Source organism: Hemibagrus wyckioides, linkage group LG02 (assembly GCF_019097595.1).
Source record: "Hemibagrus wyckioides isolate EC202008001 linkage group LG02, SWU_Hwy_1.0, whole genome shotgun sequence".
Lineage (NCBI taxonomy): Eukaryota > Metazoa > Chordata > Actinopteri > Siluriformes > Bagridae > Hemibagrus > Hemibagrus wyckioides.
This window is the reverse complement of record NC_080711.1, coordinates 12889763-12903126: the sequence shown is the minus strand read 5'-3', so window position 1 is coordinate 12903126 and position 13364 is coordinate 12889763. Positions and strand designations below refer to the sequence as shown.

Below are 13364 nucleotides of genomic sequence, written 5' to 3'. Positions count from 1 at the left end.
TAGCTTTTGTCCGTTTCTGCCTCACCGTAGGCATGAAATCAAAATGCCTGAGGTTCATTCATCTTTCATGGTATGTGGCCATGCATACACCAACAGCAGATACACATATCAATATTTATTGTCATGCCATGCATACTGACAAACAGAGAGGGACAGATGATAGAAAGAAAGAAAATAGAAATAGGGTGGTTCTTGAAGGATGGTACCTTCAGTAATACAGTGCAACATTAAAGACAATACAGGGGCTGTTTAAACAGGAACACATACAATTGAAATACTGCAACAATGATAATGTAAGTTAACAACCAGGTCCAAATCACAATTTCAGTAAAAAAAAAAAATAAATAAATAAAAACACGGGCAGCAGAATACAAGAAGTACTAATAAATATTTGAACAATAAACATAAAAAAAAGTGTTTAAATTCAACTATTTTAATAGTTTTATTTTTTGGAAAAAGTCTATTATTATTTGCAGGAGGAACTGCAGGAGTAAAGGGTACCCAGGTTGCTATTTTATGTCTGTATGGGCACAGTGAGGGCCATGTCCAGATATTTGGCATTCATTCAAAACCATTTAAGATGGACATCAGACAACGTCAAGGTTGTGTCTTGTCTCAGGACACAGCCAAGGTTGGAGAGAGGTCCAATAGAGGTAACAGCTGTTATTGGCAGAAGATGTATTTTCTTGGCACCATCTAAACTGGACCTTTGGATGCTCCCTTCAGACGAGGGGAATGACCGCGGCACACACGGACGTACCTGGAGCGAAAGCTGTGAATTCAGGAAGGACTCCTTTCTGTTGAGTTGTTTTGGTTTTGTTGAGCTTTTTTAAAAGTGGGTTGAAAAGTGTGGCATAAATAACCGCGAGCCCAGAGCTCTGCTAAAAGTCTCTAGAATCTACCTTCACCGGCTTCTACAGTTTTCACTGCAATTAAGATTTGCATCACAGACAGAAAAGAGCCCTAAAAATGACTCACTACTTCATTAAGAGTGAACAAACTGTCAAGAGTACAGTCTGAAAGATGCTCAGAGCATAGTGTGTGAGTGAGTTTGTGTGTCTGTAGTTGAAAATGAACCTAGACACACACTTTCCTCCATTCTAACACCTCATGATGAATAATATTAATTACCTTACAGCTATAATGCAAGTACATTGACAGATCAATGGATCAGCTCATGGATACATCGCCATCATCCTCTTACCCTTTCTTTCAGTGAGTAACACTGAGCGCCAATCCAAATCCCCTCACAGCTGCCCGAGAGCTCCTCTGTGCTGAGTATTAGCATGAGTCAAAACTGTCAGATCTTTAATTAAACACCTCGTCCCCCCCCGAAGGGCTACCCTGTGTCTCAGTCCACAAAGAAATGGCGAAAGGACAATCCCAAAACCCAAGCTGGCTTCACACACTGAGCACAGCAATATTACAGGAACAGATTTCAGACCACCAGAGTCTTGAAGGTGTTAGAGGCTAAGAATAACAACACTCAGTGCACTTAGACTGCTGTCCTTCCCTCTCTGACTCCATCTTCCAGCCTCCTTGTAGCTGTCTCTTCCTAGTCAACATGTGCCACATGTTCAGACGTGCGTGTAAATACAGTGGAGCCTGCTGTAATTACGGGGGCCTTTCAGCAAGTGTTAAGCCCCTTCACCATTGCCACGTGCATAATGTTTGGGAGTGTTTGTCTTTCAGTGAAGTGCAGCACTTATGAATAGCACAAATGCCGAAGAGAAGGACGTCTGTGTTTGTGCGTATGTCTGTGGCCGTTTTGGAACAATTTGTCATTTGTGTGGTGTGGACAGTTCCGAAAAAACACGGATCGCTCCTGGCTTCAGCGTCCATGTGTAATGTTTGTGTACAACTAAGGAAGAATAAGCTGTGTAATACATCACATGGACAAGTGGTGTATGTATACTGAAAGGCTATGTTTATACAGGCACACGAGTCTTAGAAAAGCCTTCGATAAAATCTATTCCAACATGTATAAGTTATCCCTTCTGATCTCAAGGGTAGTTCATTGGGCTACATAAAACCTGCATAAGCCCTTCATGATCAAAACTGACATGAAACTATATAACGTTTATAAACACTTGTGTCAATGCTTAGTGGAATGAGTTGGCTTATAGACAGAAGAATTAAAGAAGTGATTTTAATTTGATGAATATTTTTCTCTTGACTAATTTGAGTTCTGTTAAGGAGATTTTTTAAAGATTTTAATGAAGACTCATAACAGTGTGATGACAGTAATGAGCAGTAATTTTGGTCACACCATCATCACTATGTGATTCAGACATAAGGGATGTACAGTGAGTTCCAAAGTCAGCATGGAAAGTGTCATAACACGACATACTGTTGTCACATATTTATGTCACATCCTTTTAGTTTTAGAAGTTAGCACTGTATGTAGAAATGTGAGGTTAAACCGGGGTTTCTAAACGACTAAATGACTTGAGTAATACTGATATCTTTTGTTTCACGCCAAAACAGCGAAGGCTGTCTGCAGCAGTGGCATCCGTAAGCACTGAGATCACAACCCGGAGACGTTTCTGTCATTTTAGTAATGTCCACCATGTACCTGTATCACCATGACAGCCTTGGGGACGAAAAAAAAAACGCTCTTTTTTAAATGTTTACTTTTCTATATAAAGAATTCTGTAGAATTAAATGCGTACCATTGCTCATAAAATGAATTAATAAAAGAAAAATCAATTAATAAAATCGAATGCTTATTGCGATATTGTGCGTGTGTGTGTCTGTGTGTGGGTGTATGAATGCATAAAAATTTAGATGAATATTTGTCTTATACCTTTGTTCTGTCAGATGAATAGATTTCTGAACAGCTGCTATTCTTCCTGAAAGCTCCTTTTGATCTTCAATGTTAGATCGTGTCTCAAACTCAAGGCCATGCTGCTTCGTTTCATATGGCCTGTGTGAGTGTGTAGCATGCTTTACTAATCAAAGTAGTGCTTACAGTTGAATACGCTTCCAATAAACCCTAGAAACATCATACTCCATCAGAAATGAAGGTATCTGTTACTCTTTGAAGGTGGACCGTGTAGGATACAGCTTTTTTTTGGAGAGATTCTGCTTTAGATTATTTACGCAACCAATGTTTATTATATGTTTATGCCGTAATATCTGTGGCTTAAGGACATATTAGGCAGACACATTACCTTTGGCTTGGGTAAGAAAAGTAGCGCTCGATAACGTTTTTGTAGTCACCTGATATTCTCGTGGATCCTCCCCTGATGTAAAGGGGCGGGGCTTGGAAGGCATAAATGACATCATTTTCTGCGATGCTGGTCAAGTCGTCGTCATCAAAGAAAGAGCGCTGGAAACCAGTAGTGTAAATTTCAGTCAAAATCACCTAGAGGAAGAGGAAGACATATTAGTAAAAATGCTGTTTACTTTAAAAATAGTTTCAGAGTGAATTACTTTAATCGCTTTTAACGAATGACTTCAATATTTTTAATCGCCTGCTACCTGCATGAGACATTCCTGGAGCTACTAAATATAATACTCACTGATTTGACCTCTGCAAAAGGCACTGGGATGACTAAATTTCAACCTCTGTATTGTTTCAATGGACTGGATTTTCAGCTTATGGCGCCTGATCACATGACTATTTGGTCAAAATCAAAATAATCCTTTTGGAGTCAAACCTTTTGTGTTAACACTGTCTTAAACTTATGTGTGGGCGGACAATTAAAGGAACTCTTCTGGACCCGGGCTGAGTGGGAGTCCCTAGAGGCATTGCCAAGTAAATGAAATATATCTATATGCTTTAAGTCTATGCATTATTTGCAATTCAGCAGATTATTTCCCTATTGTCTTAAAATGGTTTGGTTTGCCACATTTTTTGCCACACATACTGGAATGGTGTTTCATGGCATTTCAATTCAAGGCATTTTGCCATGTAAAGGGTCTAGTCTCTGGTTTTAAGTTACTTTCATGCAATTTTGCCGAGATGTGATACAGTAAAGGTTTAGTGTAGGAGATTAACACAAGAGATTGTATGGCAATGTTTTTAAGGAATATTGAATACAGCATTAGAATGAGATTGTGTATGTGTGGGTTTCCTTGAGAGCACTTGGGGGGTTGTGCCTGGCCATGGAAATAAACTTGGTGGGTTTGGATGTGAACAAATAAAGCTTGAGTGATCTGGAAAATACAGCTTGTTCTTTTTACTGTAGAGCAAAGAACTGGATGTTCTGTGGAATAATACCACTTTCTAAAAAGTTGAACTCATTCAAACTCATATAAGGCCAATGGAAGTAAAGGAGAATAATGTGTATGTGTGTGCATGTGTGTGTGTGTGTTTTTATGCTTACTTGGTCTGGGGAAATCTTGCCCTCATCTGCTACCATCCTGCGCAGGCAAGCCAGAGAGCCGAATAAAGGCACAGCCAGTCCTACTCTTAAGTACCTCTGCCCTTTAGTGCTGAACACCAGAGTCACACACAGTGGCCTAAATTACACACACACACACACACACACACACACAAAGAGGCAAAGTAATACAATGACATTGTGATCTTAAAAGGTCATGTCAAGAATTTCTGAAATAAATCAATACATTTAGCATTAATTACACTTCAATTGCACTGTGCTGTATTTGGAAAATAAATAAATAAATAAATAATACATGAAATAATGAAATCTTTATTCCCATGCAGTCTTGATCTTGTTGAACTTCAGAGACAGAGTGTAGCGTAGACCCATGAAGCACATATACTTAAAAGAGAGCTCTCTGTTGAACTGTCTCAGTAGATTAGGAATAACCTGGGTCTATGCAAATGTGATAAAATGATAAAAACTCAAATCCTGCTCGACTGCCCTCAGTTTTAATAGATGGAAGCCTTAAACCTGATCCTGGGTATCAGGTTTTATACATATAATAATCATAGACTTGTACCATTATATAGAAGACTTATTTTACTGATCCTGTGCTCTATTTCAAAAAACAGTTTACTGGGTTCCAATAAGTGTACAGGGGCCGACCACTGTGACCATTATGACCACCTGCCTAATATTGTGTTGGTCTCCCTTTTACTGCCAAAACAGCCCTGACCCATCATGCACTGTGTATTCTGACACCTTTCTATCAGAACCAGCATTAACTTCTTCAGCAATTCGAGCAACAGTAGCTCATCTAGATTGGATAACACGGGCCAGCCTTCACTCCTCATGTGCCTCAATGAGCCTTGGCAGCCCACAACCTTGTTGTCGATTCAGTTTTGGAGATGCTCTGATCCAGTGGTCTAGCCATCACAATTTGGCCCTTGTCAAACTCTCTCAAATCCTTACGCTTGCCCATTATTCCTGCTTCTAACACATCAACTTTGAGGACAAAATGTTCACTTGCTGCCTAATATATCCCACTAACAGGTGCCATGATAAAGAGATAATCAGTGTTATTCACTTCACCTCTCACTGCTCATAATGTTATGCCTGATTGGTATATGCAGACATCATAGGTTTGGTCAGTTGGATAAGTCTGCAGCTCAACTAAACTCAATCTCAAATATTTTCTAGCTAATGTTTCACAGATCACTTATTGCTGACATTCTACACGTGCCACACCTATGGGAGCATCCACTCTGCGGATGATCTGACAGACAACTTCAAAGCTCTGTGTTCTTTTGTAAAGGCAAATTGTATTTCTCAAAGAGAAACTGATTTCAACAAAAACAAGCAAATGGGAAAAAAAATGAAACATGTGTGAGCTCTATAGGGCTGTAGCTATTGTCCCAGGTGACTTTGAGTATTGCTGGTTGTATCAGTATACACTTGGTTTGTGGGGTCACAGTTGAGAGGTCACACAGCAGGGGCGATGTGTGCTGTGAGGGTTTGTGGGTCAGCAGCTTTAAAGGGGGACAGCGTGGGGAAAGTGATAGGGTTCAAGAGGGCCAGAGCAGTGAAGTGTGCAGCTCAGCATACAACTGAGGAAAACATAGGGAAGAAAAGCAGCAGGAAAAGTTGAAATGATGCAGTTAAAACTGTTCACAGTGTTGCACTGCATTTTAAAATTATGTGACTTGTGTTTGGTTCTAGATAGATTATAAAGTTATATATTCCTGTTGTTTTCTTTTTAAAGTCTTCATGTGCATCAGTGATTGAACTTGGGATTGAGTCCTAAAGAACTAGTTCTGAAGATGTGTGTAGCTTTGCTTGAACCCTAGACACCTTGAGAAACCCTTCATCTGGGATTCTGGGCTTCATAATTAATAATTACATTAAGTAGCCTTTACTTGTCACTCATACACTATTACTACACACTAAAATGTTTTCTTAGCATATCACATCCTTGCAGGGTTGGGGTCAGAGGGCAGGGTAAGGCATGATGCAGTGCCCCTGGAGCAGGGGGGTAATGAGGGCCTTGCTCAAGGGCCCAATGGTGGCAGCTTGGTAGCGCTGGGGCTTGAACCCTGATCTTTCTATCAACAATCCACTGCCCACCACTTGAGTTACCACCGCTCCATCTCAGATTATATAGTAAAACTAAACAAAAAACATTCTTGCTGGTCCAGAAACCTAATTGTCTAGACCAAAAAAAGCTAGATCAGCCTAAAATGTATGTCTTTAGACTGGTAAAATGGAGTAACCCTGAGGAAACCCTCCAAACACAGGGACTCACACAGAACAGAAGCGGCAATTCAACCCCCAACCTCAGAGGTGCACGGCAAAGATACTGAACTCTATATCATATTACATTATATTATAATCGGAGTAAATGTCTCCGGACACTGTGGAAGTGTTAAATCGTGTATGGATGATTAAATCGTTATTCCGCACAAGCCTGGGTGATTGCTAGCCCTCCCAGCCTACTTGTCCACCTGACAAAAAAAAAATGGCCACTAATGGCTCAGACACATAATTTTCTTGTCCTTTGTGCCTGGAATACTGATTTCTCCACTCCTACAGGTAAAGGGTCAATTCCATGTAACAGTAATAAATTCATTTCTATTAATATTTGCCAAGTGCAATCTTCTGATCTTTGCAAACAAATAATATCCAAATATTTGACTGATAATATAAAAGAAACAGCAAAAAAAAAACATATCTCCACATACAGAGAAAAGAAGCTTACAGCACAGGATATCCCACTTCCCTACAATTTACGAGCTGTGTGTGTGTGTGTGTTTTCCAGATGAACACACATCTATGAAATGAAATGGTAAGACAATCCAAGGCTGTAAATGAAAACCTTCAGACATGCAATTAACCTGACAAAAGCTTATTACACACAAACAGGCTAATCTGTTTATGGACACCCACCAAGGCTGTGTCACAATAAACAGAGAAGGCTGCCGTTTAATCGATTGGATGTGGGAAGTGTTCCTAATGTTCTCTCTGGCTGTGGGAAATGTTCCTAATTCTGGGGTGTGACTCAGTTGTGTGGCATGCCACTGAGAGAAACCCAGCTCCATTCACTGAACCGAAACTTCGACTGGTAGATCAGGCCTGGCCATTGGAGAGATTTTATATAATTCCCTGTATCAGATTTCCTCCTGGCAAATGTACGAGCAGTAAACCATTTCTACATACACCTGTACAGCGCAGCAAGACTTAATGAAAATGAAAATGCAGAATTACATTACATTACATAAAGATAGCCTTGTGTGGTTCACCGACCACGAAACATGTCAGAAGTCACTAGGTGCGTCCCAAATCACATACTTATTCATTTTTTTACATCATTTTATAGTATAGTATGCAATTCAAGTACTCTTCAAGGTTAATGCACTTATTCAAAAAACACAAGTGTAGACTTTTGGACACTTCATGCACTCAGCTACTAGGAGTTGATCCTGGGTGAGAAAAAAATCAATCAAGATGGCCGACAGCACTGAGGTGAAAAAGACGTCTTATAAAAGCCATTTAAATTAGTCCACATTGTGTGATTTATTTTTCAAAAATTTCTTTCTCTGTGAATGTTTGTGTTACAACTGATGGTTACAGTATGCGTAAAAAATATTGTGACTTATTTCTAGAAAACTCCACTCATAAAATTGCTTCATAGGAAATTGTCAAATGTGTGACTAATTATATAATATCATTATATATCATACATTATATTAGATAGATAGATAGATAGATAGATAGATAGATAGATAGATAGATAGATAGATAGATAGATAGATACTTTATTCATCCCAAAGGGAAATTCACATTAATAATAATATTAATATTAATATTAATATTAATATTATTATTGTGATAGATTATTCCACAACACATTTTTTGGTGCTTTCTTTTCTTTCTTTTTTTTTAGTATAATTATTATTTTAAAATGATATATAAAACATTTCTTCAGCTCTAAGTGGAGAGACAGTGTAGCTGATGTAAAGAAAATCAACTAAATAAATAAAGTGTGTCTTTTCTGTCAGATGGGAACAAGGGCACAATTTGACCTGGTTACTAACTGATCATGAAGGGATCCTTTTTTCTATCATTCTTGTTCCCAGCCCTTTTCAAAACGAGGTTATGCCTATTTACCAGGGGCAAGAACAGTCCGAAGAAGCGAGGCTAGAATTTCAGTAACACAATGCACCCTTCATTTCCCAACTTCAATTCATTTATATGAAAATTGTATTACTTTTTTTATGTCAGAAATGTTGGAATCTTTCCTGGCATACATTTTCAGCAGGGCGCACTACTTAAAATTGATCCTTTCACATTTTAAGACTGAAAGACATTTGGCAGATAAGCCACAAACAGCCGAGACTACAGCCATGAAGCATATCTACTTAAGAGAGATCTGCCTACTGAACTGCTTCAGCAGACTAGGAATAAACAGTGAAGTGTTGAGGATAATCTGGGTTTGTGTGTGTGTGTGTGTGTAATAAAAGCTGCTTGGCTGCCCTTATTTGTGACAGGTAAAAGAAAAAAAAATCAATGCAGCTTACTTCTGTGTATCAAATACATCTCAGGCGATAGTTAGGCGTTAGTGTCTGAGGACCAGCCCTTATTAACCTTCTGTGTGTGTGTGTGAGACAGAGAGAGAGAGAAAGAGAGACAGAGAAATACAGTGCCAGGCAAACCCTGGCACCGTAGCAGGAGGGGTGTGAGTGTGGGCCGGAGAGGCAGCCCACCTCTGACAACACCAAGGCAGCTTAACACTAAATCAGCCTCTCTAATTACCAGCCTCAACTCCCAGCTACTGGAGCAGCCCGTGTCATTCACAGTGTCTTGGCATTGTAGCCCCCCTCCACACACACAAAAAAAAAAGAAAGACAAAAAAGAGAAACAGTCCTGACACACCAGCTCACTGAGGTTCTTAGTGTTAATAAAATCTTGAACAAACACTGCACTGAGCAGAAAGGAAATCTCATAAAGTGTCGCATGCTATCCTTATTGTTAAAGCTTATCGTACATGCAGGAACTGAATAGCCGTAGTGCTGTCACATGACATGTAGTTCGACTGTAACACGATTTAAATATGCGCTATTCAAACTACAGCCTGAGAGTATATGATATCTATTCATGCAATATATGCAAATTAGTGTGTGACAGCGTGTGGGAAGATCTGGGAGCATGTGTACTGCACACCCCTGTGAGTGTTTACACATGTGAAAAGGCTACTCCTTCGAAAATGTCAGGATTTCCCCTGCAGGCCCAAGCGCAGTGCTCACAGGGTGCGGTGTGCCTCGTGGTTCCAGTCTGAATGTGCTATTGTTTCTGATATTAGGAGGAGCCCTTTCAGTCGATTGTCTCTGAATGTAACCAGACAGCTCGGCCCTGTTCTTCTGAACGCTTAGAGTGCTGCTATAAATAGATATTTCCTCTTGTTCCTACTACATAGCAGGTGAGGATACCAGAAACCATGGTTCGCTTTACACTGTAATGTTGGTAATCGAATCCAAGTCCAGTACGGTGAGAAGATACCGGACATTACTAGGGATGTAATGATACTAACCCCACATTCAATTAGATGTGTTAAGGTGGTGTCTCGATACACACTGATTCAATGTTTAATGTCTCTAAATATACGTTTGACATTTTTTTTTTGCCTTTTGACTTTTCCTAATTTAATGGGAACCAAGTAAACATAAAACGATCAAGATAATATGTTTTCAGTGTCCTGTAGACATTTTGTGGGATCAGTGATCCTTGGGGTCAGTTTGACCCCAAGCTGTTTTTAGCTGTATAAAACACATCTTTAACAATATCCCTCTGCTTTAGGGCCCTAACCTAACATAAACATACAACGATCAGGCATAACATTATGGCCACCTGCCTAATATTGTGTTGGTCCCCCTTTTTCCGCCAAAACAGCCCTGACCCGTCATGCATTGTGTATCCTGACACCTTTCTAACAGAACCAGCATTAAGTTCTTCAGCAATTTGAGCAACAGTAGCTTGTCTGTTGGATCAGATCACACGGTCCAGCCTTCATTCCACATGTGAATCAATGAGCCTTGGCCATCCATGACCCTGTCACCAGTTCACCACTGTTCCTTCCTTGGACCACTTTTGATAGATACTGACCACTGCAGACCGGGAACACCCCACAACAGCTGCAGCTTTGGAGCTGCAGTTTTCCCCATTTTTCCTGCTTCTAACACATCAACCTTGAGGACAAAATGTTCACTTGCTGCCTAATATATCCCACCCACTAACAGGTGCCATGATGAGGAGATCATCAGTGAGATCATCATTATTCACTTCACCGATCAGTGATCATAATGTTATGGCTGATCGGTGTAGCTGTGGTATTGCAAGAACTACTGAGAGTTCACACCACACTTAATTTCTCAGTTCTCAGGTCTCTGTAGCCCTAGATGTGTGTTTGAATCCTGAGTCCTCCACTACCTGATATGAACGTCCAGATCGCTGTGGTGATTTCTGTAGCCTGGATTGAATGAGTGGGAAAAAATGCAGCAGAGTTTGCTGTGTGTGCAATATGTATGTGTGTGTTTATGTGTATGTGTGAGAGAGTGTGTCGTGTCATGATTTTGTCTACTTTTGCGGAATTAGTGCCGGCTTATTTATGCATATTCGACAGATTCAGCACACTGTAAATTTTCCATCCTGGCAGTCAGTGTCATTCAGAGAAACCGAAGTGCTCTTGCACACCAGACCTTAGGCCTTAAGTCAGTTGTCCAAAATAAGTTTCCAGATAAAGCTCACGTATCACCAGATCGTACGTGTTGCCTGCACGCTTGTTTAGAAATGTTTTTATGCTATCACTTCTACTATTGTAGCTCTCTGTTGTAGTTACACTTAGTTTTAAACATGCCATGGTACAGCTTTTATTGAAAAGTTCTTATCTTGACCTCACTGTGTGGAATAATTACTGAGCCATTTCCAACTGGCCCTTTATCTCAAAGGTTTTTAGAGAAAGCTTGTTTATTATAAAGCTCCAAACAGCCTACGTTATTATGCAGTCAGCTGAATGCTGACTCGATACACAGATGCACAGAGGTCCACTCACCTGGTCTGACGCAAAGGGATGGGAAGAGAGATGCACAGGAACGGATCGAACGTGTGACTCTGCTTAAGGCAATGAGGACATGTCAGTGATGACCTAGGAAAGAGAAGAACAATACAAATAGATAGAAAAATTAGGATAGGGTTAATGTATAAAGGGGTTTTACTTGAAACACTTTGTGAAAGAGAAATGCTCTATATATTTTTAAGCGTGCACTAATATACCAGGAAGTTACACAACAAGCTGCTTTTGTGTATTATTAACATCAAAAAGAGAAAGAGAGGATGGCGTGGGAAAAACTGTTTATAACTTATAAACCTAACATAAGCAGGGACCTGATTCGCGGACGTTCATTATTTGTTAGTAAGCAAAAAATATAATCATTGTGTAACGATTGTGTAAACGTCATGACACATGCAGTTATAGGAAAATAATCAGCTTCATTGTGGAATCAATCCTCTGCTCAGCTCCTCGTTGATTATTTACTATAACAATGCACCCTGTTATCACTTTTATTACCTAGTAATATACCTGTATAGATCAACTGTAAAGGATGTGATGTCAAAGAAAAAAAAAAAAAAAACTACTGAGAAAAGATGATTTCTGCCAGACAGATGGAACGGCTCCACACGAACGTTTCCAGTTTATTGCATCATTCCCACTTCTGCCTTTAAAAAAAAAAAAACACAACTCTGTAGCTTACAGCTAATTCACACATGTGCTTCGCTTTGAAAATAATATGATGTTTCTCCCTAAGTGACAATGAGATGATCTGTTTTAGGAGAACTGATCCAATATTAATCTACTAATTATTCATATGATAATAATAATAATTCATATGATAATAATAATAATTCATATGATAATAATAATAATTCATACGATATCTGAAAACAAAACTTCAGCTAAAATGGGAAATGGGAAAAAATAACAACATCAATATTCAACACCTGGAAATGAGAGGAAAAGAGAGAGAGGGGGGAGTGAGAGAGAGAGAAAGGATGAAGGGGGGGTGAGAGAGAGAGAGAGAGAGGGAGAGAGAGAGGGGATGAAGGGGGGAAGAGAGAGCGAGAGACAGACAGAGAGAGAGAGTGAGAGAGGGGGGGTGAAGGGGGGAAGAGAGAACGAGACACAAACAGAGGGGGGAGTGAGAGAGAGAGAAAGGATGAAGGGGGGGGGAGAGAGAGAGAGAGAGAGAGAGAGAGAGAGAGAGAGAGAAAGGATGAAGGGGGAAGAGAAAGCGAGAGACAAACAGAGAGAGAGACAGACAGACAGAGACAGAGAGAGAGAGAGAGAGAGAGAGAGAGAGAGAGAGAGAGGATGAAGGGGAGAGAGAGAGCGAGAGACAAACAGAGAGAGAGAGAGAGAGAGAGAGAGAGAGAGAGAGAGAGAGAGAGAGAGAGAGAGAGAAAGGATGAAGGGGAAGAGAAAGTGAGAGACAGAGAGAGAGAGAGAGAGAGAGAAAGAGAGAGAGAGAGAGAGAGAAAGAGAGAGAGAGAGAGGATGAAGGGGGGAGAGAGAGAGCAGAGACAAACAGAGAGAGAGAGAGAGAGAGAGAGAGAAAGAGAGAGAGAGAGAGGATGAAGGGGGGAGAGAGAGAGCAGAGACAAACAGAGAGAGAGAGAGAGAGAGAGAGAGAGAGAGAGAGAGAGAGAGAGAAAGAGAGAGAGAGAGAGAGAGGATGAAGGGGGGAGAGAGAGAGCAGAGACAAACAGAGAGAGAGAGAGAGAGAGAGAGAGAGAGAGAGAGAGGATGAAGGGGGGAGAGAGAGAGAGAGAGAGAGAGAGAGAGAGAGGTTTAAGAAAGGTCTATTCAGCTCCAGCCAGCTGCCTGCTCCCTCTTTCAATAACAGAGCTGCAGCTCACCCACTGAGTCTCTGTTCCTGAAAAGACACCAATCAGCCGTACTGCTCCCTGCATACAAACAACTCA

The 13364-nt window shown here is 40.3% G+C and overlaps 1 protein-coding gene across 1 annotated transcript in view; it reads right to left on the bottom strand.

Moving 5' to 3' along the window:
• The window catches only part of usp43b (ubiquitin specific peptidase 43b), an 87006-nt gene that overhangs the window by 28508 nt on the left and 45134 nt on the right, over window positions 1-13364 (bottom strand). The window contains exons 4-6 of the mRNA XM_058410237.1: window positions 11437-11529; window positions 4332-4467; window positions 3223-3367 (exon numbers count right to left, since the gene is read on the bottom strand). Coding sequence (XP_058266220.1) covers window positions 3223-3367; window positions 4332-4467; window positions 11437-11529 — 374 coding nt within the window. The remainder of the gene's footprint in view (window positions 1-3222; window positions 3368-4331; window positions 4468-11436; window positions 11530-13364) is intronic.